General features: G+C 46.8%; 1 protein-coding gene and 1 long non-coding RNA gene across 19 annotated transcripts in view; one reads left to right on the top strand and one right to left on the bottom strand.

Annotated features, from left to right (window-relative positions):
* Positions 1–17,178, top strand: part of ARHGEF9 (Cdc42 guanine nucleotide exchange factor 9) — a 221,805-nt gene extending 204,627 nt beyond the window's left edge. For 9 of the 10 annotated variants that reach the window (XM_056359668.1, XM_056359672.1, XM_056359677.1 and 6 more), the window contains 3 exons: positions 1,331–1,574; positions 2,281–2,349; positions 13,202–17,178. In XM_056359668.1, coding sequence (XP_056215643.1) covers positions 1,331–1,574; positions 2,281–2,349; positions 13,202–13,383 — 495 coding nt within the window. In that variant the 3' untranslated portion in view covers positions 13,384–17,178. The remainder of the gene's footprint in view (positions 1–1,330; positions 1,575–2,280; positions 2,350–13,201) is intronic. The other variant, XM_056359669.1, reaches the window with a different exon arrangement.
* On the bottom strand, positions 2,863–23,484 carry LOC130158729 (uncharacterized). Of its 9 annotated transcripts, none has more exons than XR_008825477.1 (4): positions 19,909–23,484; positions 19,296–19,408; positions 18,334–18,465; positions 2,863–13,098 (listed from the first exon to the last, which is right to left on the bottom strand). It is a non-coding gene; the product is annotated as an uncharacterized LOC130158729 (long non-coding RNA). The 9 variants fall into 9 exon arrangements; XR_008825476.1 differs by having other exon boundaries at positions 18,334–18,462; positions 19,296–20,310; positions 23,305–23,484; XR_008825475.1 differs by lacking the exons at positions 19,296–19,408; positions 19,909–23,484 and adding an exon at positions 18,885–19,289 and having other exon boundaries at positions 2,863–3,597; positions 4,031–13,098; positions 18,334–18,462.
* Between the last annotated feature and the right edge of the window lie 209 nt (positions 23,485–23,693).

Genomic DNA, 23,693 nt, shown 5'->3' with positions numbered 1-23,693 from the left:
ATTATTGGCTTTTGAGAGTGGGTAGAGAAAGGAAATCTTGATTGTGTTTTGCTGAATTTGTCTTTTTTAATATATGCACCTTGAAACTTGAATCACCTTAAATGGTCGTGACTATATAATTAACATTCTGGGTTTTGATTATCATTTTTTGTTATCTGATCCTATAAAGATGTAGAGACATGGGGCCAATGCTCCTCTTACACCAGTATAAATCAGGAATAGTTATAGGAAAGGCAGTACAAAATTTGGTGGGCAAAGTCAAAATAAATATGAAGAAGGTAAGGAGGAAAACAGGAAAATGTCTGGGTTTTACTACAGTTTAGCAGCATCCACAATTTGATTGAGCAACTGATACAGTAGATCTCAAAATGCTTTTTTTTAGTGCCACCTCCACCTGCTGCTGTCTCCCAGCTGCCGTGAGCACGCGCCTTTGGTGGTTTGGCAGGGGGCTCGTGGCAGCCAACAGACGGCACCGCTGCGTGGCTGCGGCCGGCACGGGGCGGAGGCTGCACTGAGCATGTCAAACAGCCACGGAGCTGCGGGTGCTCTCATAGGAGTTCTGAAAAATTAATAATGAAAGACTATTTTACTTTTTCCTTCCCGATGTAGAGAAATGAGCTGCTGCTAAAAAAGAAAGGCAGGAACAATCAACTTAGAAAGGAGATGAGGATGAACGGGTTTGATTGTAAAGGTTATAAACATCAAGGAGGGAAAAAAAAAATGAAGCTGGACCAAGAGGTTAAATCCAGGGCGTAATGGGACAGGAATAGGTGAGGAGTTCTTCGAGCTGAGAGTCGGGGTGATTCCCATTGGTGAGTTGTGTAAGAATGGGAAATGGGTTCCAAGGAGAAGGGGCAGAGACCTGTCTGCCCTGACTGAGACTGTTTGGGAAGCAGAGACACGGGCTACCCGGCCTGCACCGCCAGACACGCCTGAGCCGGTCTGTCAGGGTTCGTGCCTCTACGCGGCCTCCTTCACAGCACAGGAACCCCACCGGGCCAGGGGCCTGCCTGCTCTGGTTTCTCGTCCTGTGGAAAAAAACTCCCAGCATGGAAAATGGTGGAAGTATGTTACCTACTCAAAGGCATTTCTTCATGCCTGCCAACAAAATTTTGCAGCATGAGGTTCTGTATTTTGCCCTTTTATGCGTATGATCTACCCTGTTTGTTTAGCCAGCAAGAAATGGATTCCCAGCAGATGAGGCTTCAAGAATCTGACCACGTTGCACCAGTCCTTCTTTCTTTTCTCCAGCCCTCACATGAATGGCCTGCCGAGTTCAGGCTCTGTGAGTATCTTACAATCAACCCATCTCTCCCTTTTCTCTCCACAGGATCTGATACGAAGAGATATTCTTTATTACAAAGGTCGCATAGACATGGATAAATATGAAGTGGTGGATATAGAAGATGGGAGAGATGATGACTTCAATGTCAGCATGAAGAATGCCTTCAAACTTCATAACAAGGAGACTGAGGAGATGCACTTATTCTTTGCCAAGAAACTGGAGGAGAAGTTACGATGGCTTAGAGCTTTCAGAGAAGAAAGGAAGATGGTAAAAGAAGATGAAAAGATAGGTGAGGAATATGAAATTAATCTGAAAGGAGATTGTTGGTAATGCTTAATTTAGCCCCAACTGTTGGAGAAGCCCACTTTTTTTTTTTTTTGAAGTAGAATTACAGTTCAGCCTTGTTCGCATGTCCTTGGTTGCTCTCATAGCCATAAATAGGTGTCTTTCCAATTCAGTTACTGTCATTTTTGGCCCTCAATAAACAAATACTGCCCGTAGTTTCAAGCCTGGACCTCTGTGGGTGTTGCAGGAGAAAGAAGTCTTTGGCCATCTGACTTCAGAGTCTCCTGGCTGCATCATTTCTACGCTGGTCAGGCCTGTCCCACGCAGGGTGGGAGCGGGGCAAAGTCCATGACTTACCAGCCACGCGCTTCCCTCGGCATCAGCCCATAAATTGACTGTAACCAATGTCGATTCAGGCTCAGTTTGTGTTGCTCAGCTGTGAAGCACTGGGCATATTTATGATACTGTATAAATAATAATAGGTCTAATCTTACTCTTCGTACAGCCCCTGCACAAGTGAGATTATAAAGAGGGCTGTCCTTTCAAGGAAGATTTGCTTTTCAGTAAAATACCTGCCCGTACACCCATCTCACTGGGCGATGCTTCACCACCTAGGTGCCAAACAGTGCAGAACATTTCCCCCTCCCTAAAAGGAAAAGAGGCTTTGTAAGCAATCTTCTGAATTGTGTTTGCCGTGTTCCCTTTTTCAGGCTTTGAAATTTCTGAAAATCAAAAGCGGCAAGCGGCAATGACAGTAAAGAAAGTCAGTAAGCAAAAAGGTAACCGGCAACATGCACTGTGCCTGGTGATGTGAGGGTGGAGTGGGCTGGGCTGAATCCTGCTGGATTAGGATCCAGCGTCCCCCTTGAATTTCCCCCTCCCCTTTCTCTTTTTTTATAAAATACCGTTTGTGCTTTGTATCCTTTCTTATTGTATCTGTGGGCCAAATTAATCTCTGGTCTGACGTGGTTGAAGCCAGCGGAATTTCACCAGAGATGAATTGGATCTCGTGTCTCCAGTCTGGTGTCCAGAAGCTGTCCCTGGGGGCAGAAATCTATCTCAGTTGTTTTATCTCAGGCTGAAATGGGAGTGAGTGCGGAGATGTGTAAGGGTTCTGCTAATTCCCAAAGTCTCCCATTAGCAAAGAAAGAAAGATGGCTAAAATGCCGGAGGTGGTGAGCCATCTACCCCTCTCCTGCTTTTGGAAAGGGGACACTCATGTTTCCTAGGGCTACCTATAACTTTTTAAGGACAGCACAGTAGCAACAGCTCTAGGAAATAAAGTATCTTGGTAAAGACATTATATCTCTTTAATGTCAGATCCATTTCCCCACCCAGGCAGGCTACAGCCACCCAGTAAATGCCATGCTGGGTATTACACGGCGCCTCAGCTGGCGAAGCAGCCAGCATTAAATCTCACTCGCAGTAACTTGCAGCTACAGGTTTTGAAATCCTAAATACAGAGGGAAGGTCAGAGAGGTTATTTTCCCAGGTTTCCAAAGCTTCACAAAGTCATCGACATACCCAATCGTTACCAAAGAACCATGGCAGAACTAGGCCTATAAATGGGTTTTGAGAGAATTCGTCACGTCTTGGCTGTGGTCAGTTCCAGGCAGGTTCGTCCCACTCTGTACAGGCACTGGGTTGGTTTTTTTGCAAAAGTTGAAGGAGCTCTTTGCTTTTGCCTCACCTGTTTGTTGTCTACTGGCTTTGCTGGTGCGGTAGTGGTTTGCTAGGCCAACTGTAAACTCCTTGGTATGCTGTGTCTCTCCATCGTCATTAGTCTTCTCCTCTCTACTAACTTCCTATGTTGTCTTCTAAGATGTTCTCTAAAAACTCTCCTGGCCAGATTTTCTAAGCTTAAAGGATGCACAGCCCCCAAAACGGGCCCAGGGATGCGTATCTTGCACAACGTAGGCGACTTCAGGCAGTGGCGGGCGCTGCCACGAGCTTGGTTTTGCGGATTGGCCCCTCACCACTTGCATGCTTGTCCCTCAGCACGGAAGCATCCACAGAGATGATGGCAACTGGAAAATCAGAGAATCTGACTTGCATGATGGCCATGACATAAACAGTTTATTATTTGCTGTTCAGTTAATTATATCTTTATATAATTAATTAATAATTGCACTATTCGGTCATTAAGTCACACAGTTGAAAGGTGCCTGAGCATGCCTGCCAGTATTCCCACTTAAATCACTGATTGCATCCTGACAAATATAATGTGCCTAACCATACTTATTTCTTACACAGCAATTGCTCTCTTGTTTTCTCTCTTTCTCTTTCTCTCTCTTTGTCTCTGAGATGAAGAAGGAGGGGCTATTACCTTAGACTTCTCTGGCTATACAATTAATTAGCTCCTAGAACACCAGTCAGCATTTCTTTTATGAAGAAGAAGTTTATGCTGTAACACTGGCAGTTCTTTTTGTGAGATGAAGTCCCTGAGTCAGACAAACTCACCCGGACCCCAAGCACCAAGTGAAGTGAAGCCTGGCTGTTTTACTTAAGATGTGAAATCTGAAAAATGACAAATAGGGTCATTAAATTAGTAGCTCTATTTCTTTTGTCCTGCATTGTGGTAATCATATCCCAGTCTCAGATGAATTAAATTAAGTACCAGAACCGGATATTTTGCTGAAAACTCTTAGTTTTCTTACTCTGTGGTTTGTCTTGTGCCGGAGACCCACAGAGAGACATGAGGCTGCAGGAGCAGGCAGCTGGTGGCATTGCTCAGAAGACGGAGGGAGGAGGAAATTCCTGAGAGTTGGCTTTTAGTGACTGATGTTTTGAATCTTGCCATATGCATCTTGCATATATCAGCAACAACTTTTTTTGCCAAAGACCTTGCCAGGCACTGGGGGCTGTGTAGCTGAGGCTGAGGTGCAGCCCTCGGGCCGGGACCGGCAGCCTGTGCCCATGTCAGGGGGTTGCTGCCTGCAGGCACCATGCGCTGCCTTTGGCCTCCCCGTGCAGCCTCCCACAACGCGGTAGCAGCATCGGAAGAGGCTTTAAGTTGGTTTTGGAGCATTGGTTATACCTGAAAAGCAGTGAAGCCCTTTAGGAGCAGGAATGCTTCCGCTCTGTTCAGCTGAGCTATTTATTCATTGTAATTTACAGACTGTGCGGGCCAGGTCTCCACAGCTACAGCAGGGCTTGACGGCTCAGCAGCTCGACCTGACCGTGTGGGGAGCCCTGCTCTCGTGTCAGTGGGTGCCTATTACAGACTTGTTTCTAGATTATCTCAGTTGTTCCCTCCACCTCTTAAATGGGAGACCATGGTAATTTCCCTGTCACAGAATACTTAAGGAAGAGAGAAGAGCCATGAAGGAGGTGAAACGGAAAATGCAATCAACTTTGTTAGAGGTGAAGCAGAAAAACATTTTTCAAATAGTATAAACTGCAGCTTATTTCATGCACTGTGGTACCACACCTCCCAGAAGCATTGCTCTGGAGCTGGCGGGTGTGCATTTGAAAAGGAAGCGTTTACACTCCAGTGCTGTGCGTTGAGGGAGGGAGGGGTGCCGAGAGATCAGCTGACAGCAGGAGAAGAAACCTTAAAACTCTGCTTTCTAACCTAATGCACTTAATGCAGGTGATTAGGAGAGAAAGCAACTCTTGGTGTTTTGAGAGGTTTGTGCTCCCCGGTGAGGGTCCTGTGTGGGGCACACGTCAGCCCCCTCTGGAAGTGACCCCCTCCTAACACTCATGCCTGCACAGAAATGTGTGTGCGGTGCCAGGCTTCCTTCCAAATCGATTTAATGATGTGCGAGGTCAGATTTCAGCAATATACCAGGTTTTCCACTACTTATTAGATTGGGCAAAACATAATGATATTAGGTCAGGTGCCTTTAAGACAGCATTAAAACAATTTTTGGCGTTCTTTAAGTCCATTAGACAGAAAGTAAATGGGTAGTGTTGGCTCTGCACCTTACCTACAGACAGGGAAAAGGGCTGTTTGTTGTCGTTGTTTTCTTTTTGCATTGACTGTTTAAGATTTTGCCTCTTGGTTACTGCCCGTTAGCTTTTTTCAATGTCGGTGTGGTAACTGGGAACAGAATTCAGTGTGGTGTCTCCTAGAAATAGTAAAGAAACAGAGAAAAGTATTTGTCTTGACTTACAAAAACAACAAAAAACCCCACAGCCCTGGTGAAGCTGCAGGCAAGCGTGCGCCTTTCCTGCAGAGAAGCCCAGGTACACTGAGCCCTTCGCTGCTGCACTGACACTGCCGCTTTAAGAGAGCATCAAATTGCGCTTGCAGAGTTGTGCTCTTTATTGACTAAAGCAGTGGAACCAAGGCTAAAGTTCCCTTGAAACTGGATCCCTTGTGGATCTCCAGTCCATCCTTAACGTAGACCCAGGATTATCAGGGTACATTCTCCATTTCTAAGCCTCCTTCACTGCCCCTATCCATCAGTGCTTTTGTTCTGCTGGCCACTTTTAATCTCCCCCTCAACGATTAGTGTTTGCAGCTTTCAGAAACATTCGGTTACTTTTCTGATCCCCAGCTGTGTCCACATATGTCCCCGTGCAGGACAGCGTGCACACGTAAGGGATTTTTGCTCATGTTCCTGGAAGCCGGAGCTGTCAGGGATTAGAGCTGCAGTGCCTGGGAAGGAGACCCCGTTCTTAAAGCACCATTTCCCCTGATCGTTTCATTTTGGAAAATGAAACATCTATTCAAATTTGAAGTCACCTTAGTGCTAGGTGGGAGGGTTTCCCACCCCAGGATAGCTTGTCAGACCCAGGCTGTGAGCCAGCTCCCTCATGCCTGTCCTGTGTATTCTCATCTGCACTGTGCCACGGCTTCACCGAAGCAGATACCCTCTGCCCTGGCGGGCCTTTAGCCTGCTGGTCTGGGACTTGCGGAAGGAGAGAAATGTATATTCAATCACCATCGCCCCTAGCCCTGAGATTAGAAGGATGCTGTCGTGAAATCCGCCCGTAAATACTCAGCTATGCAAACCCAGCGGGGGTTAAATCATCTGCCAGCATGAACCGCTCTGGCCCGCAGTAAAACACCCTCTGAATCACTGAATTTTCCTGCTAATTTCTTCCTTTCTGATCACTTGAGCTCACAGCGAACTATGCCATAAAAACCCCGACCCAAACACCCAACAGCTTTTTTCTGACTTCTCACACTTGTGCGCTGCCCCAGCCAGGCTGCACGGCCAGGGAGGTGACTGCGCGTTAGTGTGCCTGCGCTGCCTTCGCCCGGGTCTTACAGGTAACGGAGCCTGTAGGTACCTCCTGTGGCTCTCCTGAATGTTTAAGCCTATTTTATTGCATCTTCCTCGCTAACAAGATTGACGTGGCCCTGACAGGTTTTCCCATCCTATTCACACATGTAGGCATAGCCTCGGGGGGACTGAAAGACACTGAGCAACACATAGACTAATCACTTTAAAACAAAGCAGGGCATTTGCATTTTCAGATAGTCAAGGTCACTTCCCTTTTTTCACAGAGCTTCCCACAGTGTAGGTGAAAGAACGGAGCTAATCGTGTTCTCGGTAGTATTTCCCCACAGGTTCAGAGAAATCGCAGAGCTTATCCCATTGCTTGTAAAAACCAGACCCTACCCAAAGCCTCCGACAGGCAGGCGTTACGCAGCGCCTGCCTGCAGCTCACCCGAGCGCTTCATGCTTGGGGTCCGCAGCACTGGTCTGGTGGCAGTGCAGAGAGACGGCTTCTCCTGCAAGGCACTGGTGACCCAGCTGGAGTCGGCCAGTATCACCTGAGAGCTGGTCAGATGTGCAAACTGAGGCAAAGCCTGAATTAATTCCTGGCTGGGAGGCTGCTAAGGATGGTACCGGTGACTCGGCCCTGGGCACGTGCTTCTCCAGGGGCATTTTGGTGAGATGCAAAACAGGCCTCTTGGGTTTTCCGTTGGCCCTCGTTTGAAGAGCCAAGGGGGGTCGGTTTGGTGGGGTGTTTTAGGTAAGGGGCAGTGTTGCTACCCAGAAGAGGCTGCACTTTAGGGCGGGGATGGATGAACTGATCTCTTCCTATCAATGAAACAGACAGAGTGATCTTTGCTATCAGTTTACAGAGTGCTGGAGGAGATGGGGACTATATAAGTACAAGATGGGATAAATTAGGTTTCACCTGGCTTTGATTGATAAGGCCCTAGCATCATTTATTCCATCTTACCTCACTTAGCTTTTGCTTATCACAGGAGGAATCATTATCTTAATGTCTAGTCTAATGGCATCAGGTTGCGGCAACAGACTTGATAAATACATTCGGCAAGGTCGGGTTACCTCAGTATTTGTAGATGCTGTGGTTGGCTGTGGAACAGCCAGGACACCAGATGACTCTTCCTCTGCTGCGTTTCTCAAGCTGCAGTTAGCTCTTTTCCCTCCCTCCTCCTCCAAACCAGGGCAGTTAGGCTAGTGGTTAGGAAAGGGAGCCAAGGCATGTTCTCCTCACCGGTACCATCCCTGGTAATATCTACCTCTGCCAGGCTGCTGAGTAAAATCCCTGGCTGTGTAAAGAGCCGTGGCTAATGCACCACTTAAATTCCTCTTGAGCTGGGCGAGTATGACAAAATTTGAGTCGGGCAGTTCAGCGTGGAAGTGTGACCCCGTGACGCCGGCAGCTGCTGAGGGCTGCCTTCGGAGGCAGGCATCCCCTTTGCACAGCTGCCACCCACAGCTCTCGCCGTAACAACTAGGCCTGCAGTCGGGGCAGAATGAGCAGCAGGCACGGCGTAGTTCACCAACTCCAACTGTGGCAGCAAGCAAGTGAATAGTGAAGTGCTTTGAGATCCTCTGTTGAAATGTGCTGAAGAAGGGCAAAGAGTCGTACCCATTCAGCCATTACTGCTTATTTCTTTAACTTAAACTTGTCGCTATTGCAGGAGTAATTAACCGTACAACAATTAGTGTTCCTGAGGTATGTTCCTGGCTACCCCATGTTGTGTACGGGTTACAAAATACTCAGGAGGAAACTGAATTTATGGGGTTTTTGAGCATGGCTCCTGGAAGATGCAAGTTGGCTCCGCTGCTGTTGAGAGCAGGGAGATGGAAGGTTCCTTAGCGCAGCGCTGCTCCCTCTCCTACCAGCAGCCTCCACTCGGCCGGTAGAGAAAGTAGGTGTTGATATTTTATTGTCTCCCACTCAACTCTGGCTCACTAACAGCATGATACCTAGAGAGCTAGGTAGCTATGAAATAGCTCCTGATCAAAGCTAAAACCTTAAAGGCGGAGGATGGAATAAACAGCTCGTAAGGCAAGCTTCCGTGGTTATATATAGGCAAAGCTGCGTGTATTCTGTGTGCGTTCGTACTCACTCTGGAGAGGTGCGGTGTTCATGTAGCTGTCCTGCTGTATTCTAACCGCGTCTGTCTGCACGTGTCCATGTGGATTGCCTGTAAGTTAACAGCATGCTCCTAAATCTCCAGGTGCTACTGAGGTCGTGTTGTAAGCTCAAATAGAAGAGGCACTTTGACAAAAAGAAGGGGACAAAGAGACGGTTTAAAATCTTTTTGTTTTCTTGTGAGCTGAGAAATTCGAAAGATTCCAAGTGACGTTGCCTGGTACTAAAAAAAGACATGGTTTCAACTGACTGCGCAGCATCTCTCTTTACCAGTTTTGTCTAGCCAAATTATAAACCCTGGGGTTTTCTTTTTCTCATTCTGAACAGATTTCCACAACCCCACCCTGCTGAACAATCTTGCTGTGCAGCTGCAGCCTTTATGTTCTGTTACAGTGCAGAATTATGCATGAACCAGCAGAAGGAGCTCCAAGTCTGGTCATTGGTGTGTAGCTGCTTTCTTACGCCTTGGACAGGCAGCGCAGCAGCTGTGTCTAGAAATCTGTACTTATCGATTCTTTCCCGTTGCGCTTTGAATTCTGTTCGCCAAGCAGCCCAAAATTGCATTGGAAAAGAGCTTTGCTCATTTCTTTCTGTTGAATTGCAGTGGAGTTATGGCTTTGCATATAAAAAAAATCCCCCAAGAGACAATTTTGCACAATGGTCCCAAGTTCTGGTGAGGGAACAAACCACTTCAGAATAGAAAAATACCAACCTGCCGTACTTTTTCCCAGAATTGCTCTTTCTCAGGATTTGAAGATGAGCAGCCTAGGTGAATACTGCTCCCCCACAACCCCGCCAATCCCTGTGTCCCACTCTGTCAAGAACGTGGGCATGTCCATCCCTGTCCGTCCATCCCCCCACAAAGCGAGCCATTCTTGGGGCACCTTAAGCTGTTGCAAAGTGCTGTATCACAGTTTCACAAGAAAATGTATTCTTATGGGATTACCAGCCTGCCTTGCCAGAGCACAAATGTTTTTATTTGCATGCCCACAGACACACGGTAATTATGCATGCCATTGAGATCTGCAGCGCTGAACATTTAGGCCACGGAGGCCATTTGATAAATATGATAAATATGCAAACCCTCAGCTGCTTATTCAAGTAGAACCAGCCAGGAGCTTTTGACGTACATCCAGCTTAGATGTTAATGCCAACAGCCTAGGTGCAAGCACGGCCCCATACACAGCTCTGAGGATGTGGGTCTGAGCTTCTTTACTGAGGGAAGTGGCAGTGTGTGCATGGGTATGCTTCAGGCAAGGACAGACACGTTTCAGGAGCTTGGCCCGAAAAGGCTATTTTGGGAAGGAACTGAATGGGGTTTGCTAGCGATCTGGCCAGGGGAGTCTGCCTTTTTCTCTTTCGGAGAAGACAGACTATGGATTACGTTCTTTGCAGTGTAACTCCATCAGTGTCAGTGGACTTCAGCCAGACTGTCCTTCCAAGTGCATAACATTTTGCTGATCCAGGAGATTTCTTAGCATTTCTGTATCAACGTTAAAATACATTAGTTCACCCTCCACAAATTGGCTTAGAGGCAATGAAGAGCTCAGCCCAGCTCAGCAAGGCAGGGCTGCATCACAAGGCTGACTGCTACTCTGTAGCCACAGGATGCAAAAGACATTTTGCCAAGTCATCAAAGTCATCAAAGCCAGGTGGTTTTGAGGTCCTCCAAAGCTAGAAACAATTGCTCTACATCCCTTAGTAGCAGCTTTAGATCCACAGCTCTTTGGTGTTGTAACATTGTCAGTGATCTTGGCAGCACAAGGACTACTTGCCTTGTAAGTCATTGCTGGTCTTTTGGGTCAGTTGAAGACCCAAACCGCTTACCAGACAGAAGAAGATATATTTCCTAACTCTAGCCATGCAAGGGACCTGTACCAGATCTTAACCTTCCCACAGGTCCTAAAATTCCTCACCAGTCTCTGCTGGGAAAAGTGGCCAAGGCACTAAAGGCTGGTGGCCTCCAGCAGGATGTGTACCCCTTGTATGGGTTCAGGGCTAGCGTTTGCTCTCCAGAGCAGACTCTGCAGTTGGTTACACCACCCACACACGGACCTGCCTTCAGCAAGGCAACTTGGGAGCAGGGCAGTGGTAGAAGGGATGAAGAGGCAGGGCAGGGATGAGCTCAAGCCCGTCCTGAGCCCCGTCCTTATGGGATGTCATTGGCTTAAGCCATGTAGCATGGTAAATTCAAATCAGTGGCTGGGCCTGCCAGCAAGGATGGTACAGAAGTTGTCTCCGGTGTGACCCCAGGACAGCTCTGCAGGCCTTCTGTGGGAGGGGACCGGGGAAAGACAGAGGAGGGAACTTGTTGCTGAGTAACTCTATTCCGGCGTGCAGGTACAAATGCAGAACATCTCCAGGTTGTTCCTTTCAAATAAGTTTGAAATATCAACTGTGATGCATTTATTGAAGTATGAATCACGGAGCAGTTTTTGTCCACCGTAAGGAAGGATCTTGGTAACTCCCTACAGTGGACAGAGAGCTGTAAAGAAGGAGAAATCGGTTGGACATAGTCAAGGTGATACCTCCATTTGGTCTGAACTTTTTGAGGATTGTTAACAGCCCTTGACTGCTACATTCTATAGCAAGGGGAAGTGAATTGATTCTCTTCCCTAACGCTCTAGCTTTGTATCTAAAAGAGGTCCTGAATTGTAATGCAGCAACATATAGAAGTTGTCCGATGAGCTCCGTGAGTGCACTGTGTGAGGCTTTTTCCCTTGTCTGTAAGTACCCGACTGTGTGCAGCCTTCCCGTGCCTGGGCCAGCCAGCGCTGGACCCGCAAAGCATGTGTTTGTGTGTGGGTAGGAACCGCTAACTGAATGCAAAGAGTCACATTTCTTTTACACACGTTGCTGTGGTACCTGGGTGCTAATCACCGTATTTTGCCTTCTCTAGCACCTTCCCAGCCGAGGATCTCAAAGTGTTTTACAAACATTAATTAATTTAGCTTCACAACCCTCGTGTGAGGTAGGTGGGTGATGCCATCCCGCTTTCCAGATGAGGACACTGATCTGCTTGGGTAGAGTCACCTCGCCTCTGCGGTTAAAACCAGGGGAGGCAATGGCCTCCAGATGGCCTTTGCGAAGCCTGCCACCCGTCACACGGCCGGGGCTGCCCTCCCCGCAGAAGGAAGAGCAGTTCTGCATGCAGCAGAGGGGATCCAGAGATGGCCAGAGCTTACAGCAACCTGCTTCAGAGCCCCGCTCCTCTCTCCTTCCTGCCCTTCTCTGGAGTTGTGGTTTCCAGCCGATCACGCTGCCCTGAGGCTGAAGGAGGGTTATCCCTCACCCGTGATGTGGCGGGGAAGGAAATACAGAAGTAGCCACATTGCTGTTCCCTGTAGCCTACACTTTGGTGGTGACATGCATCCCTTCTGCTCCACTGCCACTCACCCAGAGCCACCCTTTCTACACCGGCCTTTACAACAGGTTGCGTAGGTCCCAGCTTGCTGAAGCTTCCCCTTCCCGTGGGAAAGCTGTAAGGGCAGCATCCCCTCAACCTCTTCCTGCACGGGAGCTGTGACTCTTGTATGTGGGAGTTACACATCTGGAACCTGAAAGTGTAGCCTTGCCAGTCCATCCATTGCTACCAGTTTGGATTGAGCAAAATCAGCCTTTTCTGCATTGCGTGCAGCCACTTTTGGCTGAAACCAGACTGGTGAATTTTAAACGAACCCTATGGAAAAGTCCTACAAGCTTTCCTAAAGAAAGTAACGAGTTGCCTTTTGTATAAGCAGAATAGCGCTGAAGCGGCACGGGTCCCTGCAGCGTAGCGCTTCCTCCAAAGCAGTTGTGCTCCATTCTGGTGCAGGGACTGGTGCCCAGTAGTCCTTGAGCTTGTGCTGCTTGGGGCTGGTCACTGGGGCATGTTGGGGCAAAACCACTTTACAGGCCTAGCTGGGAGGGAGGGTGAAAATGAGCTCGGAAACAGCAAGTCTTAAATTTGCAAGTGGGTGGAACGATGCGATTTTCTGCCTTCATCTGACCAGACTGATACTGCATACGGCCCAGCCATGTTTGTGCCTCATTAGGTCACACAGGACTTTTCCATGAGGGTGAGCAAAACTCTGCCAATACAAAAGTAATGGATCTTTTCCAAATCTTCAACTCATGGTCTAGTGCAGGGAGCCTCTGAGCTGAGAGTTCAGGCAGCTGCTGCATTCCTCCATAGATCTGCCGTCTCTAGCACGTCTCCCTGCTGTTTGGGGACCCTGGTTATTAAGTAATAAGAAGCGATAGCATGACGAAGAAAGACTATTGACCCAATTGCACTTTGACTGATCTGTTTCTTTTTCCCCCCAATCATCGATGCAGGTGTGAGCTACTCCAAGTCGGTTCCTCCAGCCTACCCACCACCCCAGGATCCATTAAATCAGGGACAATACATGGTGACAGATGGCATATCCCAGTCCCAGGTCTTCGAGTTCACCGAACCCAGACGCAGCCAGGCACCATTCTGGCAAAACTTCAGCAGGTTAACACCATTCAAAAAATAATACCTAGAGAGATGGCGAATTTTAACTTAAAAGAACTAAAATTTAAAAATAAAAATAAATAAAATTATATTTATAGATGGACCTTTTTTCGGAGAAGCACTGTTGCAACTAAATATATATACATATATATATATACACACATTTTAAAAATAATAATATATATACATATATGTATATATATAGAAGGACCAAAAACTTTTTTTGTTGTTTTTGGGAAGCAATCTGCTACTAGATACTAGGAAGCACCAATGATTTCTAACCATGTGACCTATTTTATTTTATTCCATTGGTTGGACATCTTTTTTTTTTTTTCCTTTCTTCATTTTCATTCAAGTCGTCATTGGCATCCCAGAATGCTTTCTCGCTTGTGTGAATTCGTCATTGAAGTTCCTCGTGGACTACATTGGTGTATATTTTATTTGATTTTATTTATGGGGGGTTGGTTTGTTTTTTGGAGCGCTGGGAGAGCTCTGCTCCCTCTCCGTCCCTTCCTTGGCTGTCCCTGGAGTTACCATTTCAAAGAAGAGCATCGACCCTGTCCCTGTTCCTGTCCTGCATTCTCTGGTCTGACTCGTGCCTGTCTGGATGTGCTCCCTTGTGCACCATGCTCTGCTGCGCAGTATTTCTCTGGCTTTAACTGTTTTGTTGTGGGCAGGTGAAAACGAGCAGAAGGGGTCTTGGCTATTTAGGAAGAGAGAGATGGGTTTTCCTCAGTTAATGTTTTTGCATTTTTTTTTAAGCACTGTCTTTTTCTCAGTTGAGCGTGGTTTGTCCACACTCAGAGTAAGACTGAGAAAAGAATATCGGGGGCTTTTATTTCTTTTGCATTTAGTTTTATTTCTGTGGGGTTATCTTTGGTTTATTTTCTTTTTAAGCTGAGACACGACTCTGAAAAGCCCACTCCTATCTTTGTTCTCCATGCAAAGATAAAAGCTTAAAAACTGATGGCTTCATGCCCTCCATTCCAGCTAGAGGAAAATTGGCTATTAGGCTCCAACAAATGGCCAGTTTTCTTTCTTCAGGAACTAAGGTCCCATCCTGTTGGCCACACTCACGCCTGCACAGTACTGTGTTAATGAACCACTAATTGCCATTTACAGGAGCAGTGATCCCAAATGTGAGGACCATGACTGCACTCACTGCCTGCTCTACCCTATTACATATAAGATCCCTGGCTTCGCTTGGGCACCGACCTCCCAAGCAAAGCATGAGCTGCTAGTAGCGGCCTGATAGGGGCAGGATCATTGCCTAACTAACTGGAGGTATTTACCTGATAGTAAATGCACCCAAGCTGCAGAGGAGCTGCCAGCTGCCTTTCAGGAAAGATGTGGATGTGACCTGAGAAGTTTAGCCGTATGAGCATGATTACGTGACCTAATCTAAGTCAGTGATCAGTTTAATCTAAACGGCATCAGTGGTTCAGCAGAGGTGTACCAGCGTCAGCGGGCTCTGGAGTGATGAGCTAAACTCTCCAGGTCTCTTTCTCTCTCTTTTTCTCCCTCTGGAGATTCATAGCTCAGTTTTCAAAGACACTTCCTACAGTTTCAGCCTTAAGTATGTTTGTTTTAAAGTGCAAAAGCTTATGTTTAAGCTTGTAAAACAAATCATTGTGCACTAGGATGATATTTTTTTCCTAGGGCAAATGAGACTGTTTAACCAGATTTAGAAGATGAACTTAAAAACTTTGCAGAGCTATTCTGCAAGTTCCTTTGAAAATGTAGGATGAAGTGATTGATCACGGTATTTATCATTTTCTTCTGAATCTGATACACCACATCAGCACCCCAGGCCAGCTAGCGTAGAGATACATTTTTTTCCTCCCCTTAGAAACATAAGCAAATGGGAAGAGCAGAGAGTGTGATTTCATTATTTCCGTGGAGCCTGTTTTATTTCAGGGCATATTACAAGGCAGCAGCTAAATTTTTTTATTTAAGTACAAAAATAATCTGTTCCACTTTTTAGTCACGTAGAAACTATCAGTAAACAGCAAAGCCAGGTTAGTCTTTTGGAGAGAAAGAGTGTGGCCCCTCTGTGACAGGCAGCAGCAAAACACCGGGAATCCCAAATAGGAAGCAACCTAGTTTTATATCAGAAATTACTGTTTTGCTCTTTCGTATCCTTGCATTTTTATGGTCAGATATTAATATTGAATATGTAGCAAATATTGTTTTGTTTCTTTAACAGAATGGGTATTTAACAAAGTGAATGAGGTGGGTTCTCAGAAGTTAACTGAAATGTTTTACTATTTCTGAATGGCTGGAGAGATGCAGAGAGAGAGAGAGAGAAAGAGAGAGAGATTACAAACCGTTGTCAGCATGATGAAAATTTCACTTATTCCTTTGCCTTTTTAATTGCTTAGGGGGGGAAAAGTAACAAGCACATTAGTTAAGCCTGTTCATTTACTGTTTTGTGCCTCAGAGAGTGAGAATGAGACATCCATAATTTTTATGAGAAGATGCTTCCTAAATATTCAGCACTAGGAAAAAAGAAACACCACCGCCACACCATTATTTGCATCATAAATCAAGACTCGCTTGATCTGACAAGGCCACTTGTTGGACTCGCAGCTTCTTTCTTAAATGGAAAGTCAAAACAAACTAGCATTGCTCGTGCTTGCCGAAGCCAGCGGCAGGCAAAGCAGATGCAGGCGTTTGTTCCAGAGGGAAGAGGGGCTTGGCTCTCAGGCAATGGCATTCAAGAAAGCTCTTCCCCTCCATAAATTGCCAAGGTGCTGCAAGAGATGGAGCATTGTCACAAAGAAGAACCAGCACTGGGTCCCACTTTTACTACCTACTGTGGCTTTCCCAATAGGGAGCAGGGTTGGGCTGCCTTGTGTCTGAAAGCGCTGGAAGCAGCGTAGATGCAATCCGATTGGGGTGATTTTGACTGAGCATCTGATACAGACTTTCATTTCAATGCCAGACAGGAGGAACCCACTTACCATTCCATATGCAGAAACAAGAGAGTTGTAACAAACTTACATGTTTACGGTATTTCTCTGGCTGAATCTATATATATATATATAAAAAATAAAAATACCCTCTTTCCTAGGTAAATGACATGCATTACCCCTTGACCTAGACACTAGAACAGAGGATCTAAATTCAAGACTTTCGCCTCCCCACCCTCTCCAAAACAATCAAACAAGAACCAACCTAGGTGCATCTAACAGTTGTAAATAGAAAATAATACATAGAGAAATATATTTGAAATTTGTTTCAGTTTCTGGATGGTCACTGGCCATTCACTGCAATGTTATTGATAGTACACTGTGGTGCTTTGGGTTTCTGGTTTTGTTCTCTTTATGCTCTGTCATCTTTTCATTGCAGCTACATTTCAGGGAACATGTATATTTAGTAGCTATTGTAAGTTCTGCATGGCATCACCAAGCTTATTTTTCCTTAAGAAGAAAAGAAGAGTCTGTAGGAGTTTAAAGGCACTATGACGACAGGGACTTGTAGCAGAGAATTTAAAAAAAAAAAAAAAAAAAAAAGGTTTTTAAAATTCTAGTTTGAAGCCAAATACTGATATTTTAGTGCTTTTGGGGTTTTAACAGTAAGAGAAAAAAAAAAAAAGAAAAAAAAGCAAAAAAAAAAAGGATTTTGGTAACCCAGCTGATCCGCACTTGCCAGTTTTATTATTTTGTTTATATTGGACTGTTTGACCCTGTCAAACAAGTGTCAAAGTTGTGTGTATAAAACGAAAAAAAAAAAAAAGTGTTTAAAAAAAGTGTTGTAAAGACACTGAGCCTTATGAAAATATTTATGGAATTAAATAAAAAGAAGTGAAAAGGCATCTGAAGGCATTTTAAATCATTTTCCTCAGAGCGGTCTCACTTTTCCCAAAGGCCGAGCACAAATCGCTGGGGTGGGCCTCCAGCTTGTCAGCAAAGCAGACACCAAGACATTCGTGTGTAACCAAAAAGTAGGTTTGTTCTGGAAATGTCCCACCTCCCCCTTGCTTTGTGTCCTCCATCTGAACTGAGTGAAGTGATTAATGAGTAGCTGGAGGTTCCACACTGACAAAACACCGCCTTGCAAGTGCTGGCAGGGGTTGCTCCAAATGGAGCTCGGATCGAGTCTTCTGCGAAACATGGTTTTAAAATGCTTTCTGTTACTGAACTTTGCTCAGCTCCAGCCCAGACTTGAAGACAGCCGAATTCTCCAAACAGACATCCAATCACAAATACGTTGTGAGCAACCTAAGAAGCATTTCAGAGCATGTGGAAGTAGAGCAGGGGGTGGGTTTCTGAGGGGAGGGAGCCTGGCTGCACGCTGCTCCGCTGCAGAGGGCTGAGCCCGAGGAGATGCACAGGTTCCTGCCCTGGTTTTCCCTTGGTGCAGAGGGAGCAAGTGCCCACAGGGAGAAGGAACGGGGTGCTTTACACCCTTGGAAGGCAAAGCGCTCTCTCCAGAAACCTGGTGGCATTTCACAGGTAAGACAGTTGAGTCGTGTATTTCTAGCTAACCCACAGTTCTAACCATGAACACGGGGGTTACCGCACCATGGCGTCCAGACCTGGTAGTGGCTGGGAGCAATGCCTGTTGTCACATGGAGAAACACACAGGCACACGTGCCAAGTTGCTATAAGTAGTTGTGGCCCAAGAGCTACGTTTTCAGTAACGACACTGACTTCTGCTTTTTCCCCTCTCTCCTGTGCATCGTGAGCGATGGCCAGTTTGCCGGCACACAGACTGACCGCATCTTCAGCCCACACACGCTGGGAAGCCACTCAGACAAGGGAATACAAACATGCAAAAACCAAGCGGCTCTGCTCTGGGAGAAAGAGAGGGAGACAGGAGAGAGGCAAAGCTGTGAGCGCAAAGGCTTCTGTGGGGCCAGAGTTTGAGCAGGTTCAGGAGCAGGCTCACCCAGTCCTCAAACATCACAGCTTCACATTTGCCTACTGCTTCAGCAATACCCCAAACCAAGCTTTTTTCTCTTGCTTACATTATTGCTTGCGATGAAGAGGACGTTGGTGCCATGCTGGGGCTCACCTGTCCAAGCGATCCCGTTTCTCTCGTAGCGCATGGCTGAAGTCGCTCGGGAGGACTGGCACAGCGCCGCTTCCAAAGCGTGCTGCTAGGGAGAGCAGACCCAAAATGCAGTTACATATAAAACCCCACCTTGAGGAACACCTCTCCTACCCACACCGCTGCCTTTGCAGGCCAAAAAAGTTGTTCGCCAGATTTTTGCGCTCCCCTCCAAGTTTGCAGATGCGAGCTGTGGGGAAGGAGGGGATGGACAGCGTGTGTGCATTGCCCAAGATCTCTAAGTAACGTACCAAAAAAGCCTTGACAAAGCGGGAATGGGGAAGAAACCCAATCACCCAGCATGTCTGCTGGGAGCAAAAGCACCACCAAAGCTTACTCAGAAGCAATAAATGACCGCCATGGCCCTGCAACACGCTCCCACCCCTGCTTGCTTTCCTGGCAGTAAAGACAGCAGAGCACTCCATGGCCAGGAACGCCATTGCAGCCTGTAGCCGATAGTCTACTTACGTATTTCTTTTAATGACAGTATTTGTTTGGGTTTAGCTTTCTCCAGCCACCCAGCATTCAGCCAGCTACTATGGGTGCATAAACCAAAAACCAAAACCAAAGAAACCCACTTAAAATTAATTTGCCTTGCGGTGTGCTAGGTTCGTTGGGCTGTATTTCCGGGTAACAGACCAAACTGACCCTCCAAGTTAGCAGTAGGGGGACAGACGTGGCCAGCTGATCTCCGAGACCTCGATTCAGAAATTCACTTTAACACAGGCCTCAGTCCACCACCGCTTTGCACCAAAGCTTTTATTACATACAGGCCGAAGTACAGAATTCAGTCCTGAGTGAATGATGATCTGTAGGGTGTGACTTAAGATCTACATTGATTTTGCCTGTTTTGATGGTCTGTTGTGCTGCTTCTCCTACCCGCGCAGTTACCAAGCTGTGTGGCTGAGGGCACGTTGTGCAAAATACGAGGGAACGCCGTGCAGAGCTGGCAGCCTCCACGGGCAGCGTCAGGCCCTGGCTCTGCTTGGGAACTGTAAGAGAATGAGTGAAGCTTTTAGGCCGGTATGTTTGTGCCATGACAGAAACATTGTATGAGTGACTGTATGTCAAAGCCATCTCTGTTTTACCTGTGTGTATATACCATGGTATTGCAGCCAGGCTTTTGCTTTTTAAGGACTTTGAATCATGACTGATGGTGCTGGGGTTACAGATCCTGACCTGCCCCAAACAACAAATTCTCACGTTACTCTGTAGCTAAGAAGCAGCACCAGGGTTTGCACAGGGTACAGTAGTGGATCAGCATACTCCAGAGCATGTAATGCACCATCTGTGCTGGGTTTAAGGAACAAACTGGGATTGCACATTGCTGGGCTAACTGGCATTTCCCAGAACCTTTCTAAGCACTGTCCACCGTGGGTTTTGCACTCCTTCACTGTAAAGGAGGGATACTAGCTATTTAACTGCAAATGTAATCTCCCCAGAACTGCAGGTACAAGTTGTAAAACTGTGTTCGTTTGTCTAAATCTCTTACCTTTGCTATGGAAAAGACACATGGTATTTCTTAAATGCTTTTAATGTTCACATCCTTTTTTCTTCCAGCTCTCTCCAGGCAAAATGCATCCTAGTGAAGATTTGCATCTTCTCATTCCTGAGTCACAGTAATTTGTTACCTCTTGCAGGTTTGACAGGGTCTCTGTGCTCAGGCTGGGCTGTGCAGCAGCAATGGAGCAGAAATGTTCCCCCATACCAAGAGGCCCCCCAGGGCCATTTTCCAAACCGCCCTCCAGCATCTTGCTGTCAACACACCAGCCAAGTCTGGTGGCATGCACATTGTCCGAGGGACACAGAGCACTTTCCTCTTCCTTTGGAACTGGTAACAGCAGAAACAAAAAATCTCCAGGACGGGAACGCTGTGGGGCCTTTTGTTTTTCACCTAGGAGAATATATAAAAAAGTTAAACCCTTGCAGAAAGAGTTGCCTCATAAAGAAAACATCAGTGCTTGAAAAAGTGCTCTGGTCTAGGGCACTTTGTTGAGAGTGTGTCACTGCTGACTACCTCTGCGGCTCACAGCTGGTGGGGAGAGTTAGCAATCGTATTCTGAGCAGAGATGAGGGCTGTGTACACACAGGTCTTTGTACACATGCGCTTTCTTGCCCTGTTGCTGTAAGAGCAAAGCCATGACGTACACAGCCTGTCTGGCTTATATACCCATCGTACAGATTGAGAGGACCACATACACATTTTTTGCTAGGATCTAGGTTGTTCAGAATAAAACATGGCACTAAATTGGCTTATAAATCACTTCCAAGAATTCAGGCTCCAAGAGACTCAGTAGTATCATCCTGGCTGGTCCTGGAAGCTGGGGGAAGCTAACTTTAGAAGAGAAGTTTTATTCTCTTTTTTCTCCATCTGGAGAACCCATAAGAGAATATACTGGTATATTTGCTTCTCTTTTTAGCTCACTTTTTACAAAAGCTGCAAAGCTTCTATTCACGAACTAAATACTTGGAGGGCATGTATGTGTGCATTCAAGTCTTTGCAAGTTCACAGGAAGTCAGAAAGCCGGTGGCCCTTGCCCACAGCACACTTTGCCCTGGGTGGTGATGCCAAACAAGTAGCAGACATCACCCCTGCCAGCAGAGCCAGGGCTCCTCTCACCTGTACAACAGCCACCCAGGAGTCTCCTCTGAATCAGTGGGACTTCTCCCTAGAACAGTGTAACTGAAGTTTAAAAAAAAACCCAACAAAAACAAAAAACCCAAACTGAAATCCCATTCCTGGCTGTTTTCTGAATTGGTAAAACTGGAACAACCAGTGACCCACCACAGGCTTATTACAGGTGTAATAGAAAGTAGTACTTGATCCAAGGGTTTAGTGAGTTGACTGATCCAGACTGGAAATGGTTAGCTCAGCCACTTCAGAGGAAGCACCTCTTCCTCCTAAAGACAGCAATTTTTAAGGCAGGCTTTATATAGGGTGGGTTGATACTATATCACATTCACACCAAAACACTGCAGAAGTGTGAAGAGAGCAGCAGGTTTGAACAAATGTGTCATTTACAGGAGTGGAAGTTGCTGCTGTTGTTATCCCAGAAAGTCCTTTGTCACCAGCTGTTTCTTCATCCCAGGCAATAGCTGGCCTGTCTCGATGAATGGTCTGAGCAGAGCTTTGTGGAGCCATATCGCCCAGGTCATTTTAATATCCAATTGACCTGGACATTCGATATCTTTTCCACCACCAGTCACCCTGTGCAGCCCAGGCCGCAGGTGGTTTTTTGTTGAGTCAAAGGTATTTTAGTACACCTTAAAGTTGAACCGCTTTCCACATATTTGTGCTATCACACTAGTCTCTGTTTTCTGTTTGGAAGCTGGATAAATGCAAAGAAGTGCCATTTGCTGTATTTTAGCTCCCCAGCAGCCAGACCAGCGCTTTTGCTGTGCCAAAAATGAGCTCTGCTCCCCACCCAAACCTCGGCTGACACGAAAGCGTGCAGCTTCTGCAGAACCTCACAGGCCCAAATCCAGCCAAGGACAAGACAGGCAAATTGCACTCATAGTACAACTGTAAAAAAATCCTGTCACTTGCTGCCTTATCTGACCTAAAGCACATCATCTGTGTTTTGCAATTTGTTTTTCAGTTTGGCTGACGCCAAGCTCTGTTGTGTCGGTGTCTGTGGCCAGCTGCAAAGGGCCCTCACACTCCCCCGGGACACCCAAGTGACACAAAACCCTGTGGCTGTCACCAAGAGCCCTGCTCCCACAGGCAAAAGTGTCCGTTACAGTGGTGGGTGCCGTGTGTACGCACAAGGTGGGTCAGGACCAAAGAGGGTTATTCTCTCATCCTGTCAAGGGGGGCTGTATCCACGTTGCCACCTGCCTTAACAGAACCCTTATCCTACAGGCTGGTTTTTGAGGGAATATGTGATCAACTCACTGATTTCCTCAAAGTTTCACTCCCCCACAGATACGGGGCAGCAAGAGAGGAGTCCCTGGCCAGCCCTGCTGCTGCGGTGGTTTCACACTATACAAAGGAAATCCAGAGTCTTTGGACCAGGAAAAGAAAATAGCAGCAAATACAATAAATACTCATAGCTGTGGTGAGAGCTGAGACGGGTGACGTGGTCTCTGGTTCTGCTCCCAGGACGGTTTGTGCCCATTTTCTAAGGACTGTGAGTGTGCAGGCTCCCCACAAAGCCACCACGTTTGGTCCTGCCGAATCGCTGCCTGAAGGCGTCTGTTTGCCGGTGACAGTAGAGGTGACTGCAAAGGTGATGCTAAAGGGGCTCTGACATGCCAGGTACGTATCCTGCCTGCAGCACCTGTCCCAGCCTGGATTCCGGCTGCAGTACGTGCAGCCTGCTTGTCAGGTGCGGGCAGGATTGCTGGGGGCAAAAGGAAACGGATGGAGAAAAGCAAGAAATTTTTGTCACAGAGAAGGGGCTGACTAACGGCATGTGGCCTGCCCACTGCAGGCAGCACTGGCTGTGTGTGCTGCCGGCTGGCTGGGGAGGCGAGCATGCAGCCAAATTGCTCATGGATGTGTCACGCTGTTGTTATCGGTGTTGCTAGCGCAGTTACACTGGCCTTATTTTTACTGTCTGGATGTACCATTAAACAAGTTTGATTTTGTTGCACTACTTTCCTTGTGTATTAGGGTTATCGGAAAGACTTCAATTAGATCAGGTTCCAAGTAACCTGGTCTAGTTGAAGATGTCCCTGCTTATTGCAGGGGAGTTGGACTAGATGGCCTTTAATAGTCCCTTCCAACCCAGACCATTCCATAATTCGATGAGTGGTTTCAGCCTCGCGCATAATTCATTGCTACCCAGGGGCTCCATTAATGACATCTCTAGACAAGGAGAAACAATTTGTTTGTTGTGTGCAGAATACGATGTAGTTTTATGCTGGAGTGGGTGGTTACACTTACCTGGCATAGGGAAACAGAGGGTTGGGGTTTCTCATCCACTTCTTGCACCGTGGGCACACTGACTGCTGATTTATCTACACGTGGGGAACCAGACTGTGTAATTTGAGGTAGCAGGGACTGTGTTCACGTTGTCTTCTCTGGGGGAGTGAAAAAGAAATCAGAGCACATACCCAAGAGGCAGCACCCACCAAAGCCCACGTTCACTGTTTGTGTGTTCCTTCACACTACCCAACAGACCTGTTTTGAGTTAGAGACTAGAAGCAGGGTCAGGAGCTAATGGGGTTGTGTCACAGTTAGGGAATAACAAATTCCCAAAAAGCCAGGGGTAACAACCCTGAGTGGCAGTGATGTGGAGACTGCTCAGCGCTGCTTTTTTCCCCTGACTTTTC

Source organism: Falco biarmicus, chromosome 14 (genome assembly GCF_023638135.1).
Source record: "Falco biarmicus isolate bFalBia1 chromosome 14, bFalBia1.pri, whole genome shotgun sequence".
In the NCBI taxonomy this organism is placed as follows: Eukaryota; Metazoa; Chordata; class Aves; order Falconiformes; family Falconidae; genus Falco; species Falco biarmicus.
Note: the sequence above shows the minus strand (reverse complement) of the source record. Positions and strands in the feature narration are given on the sequence as shown.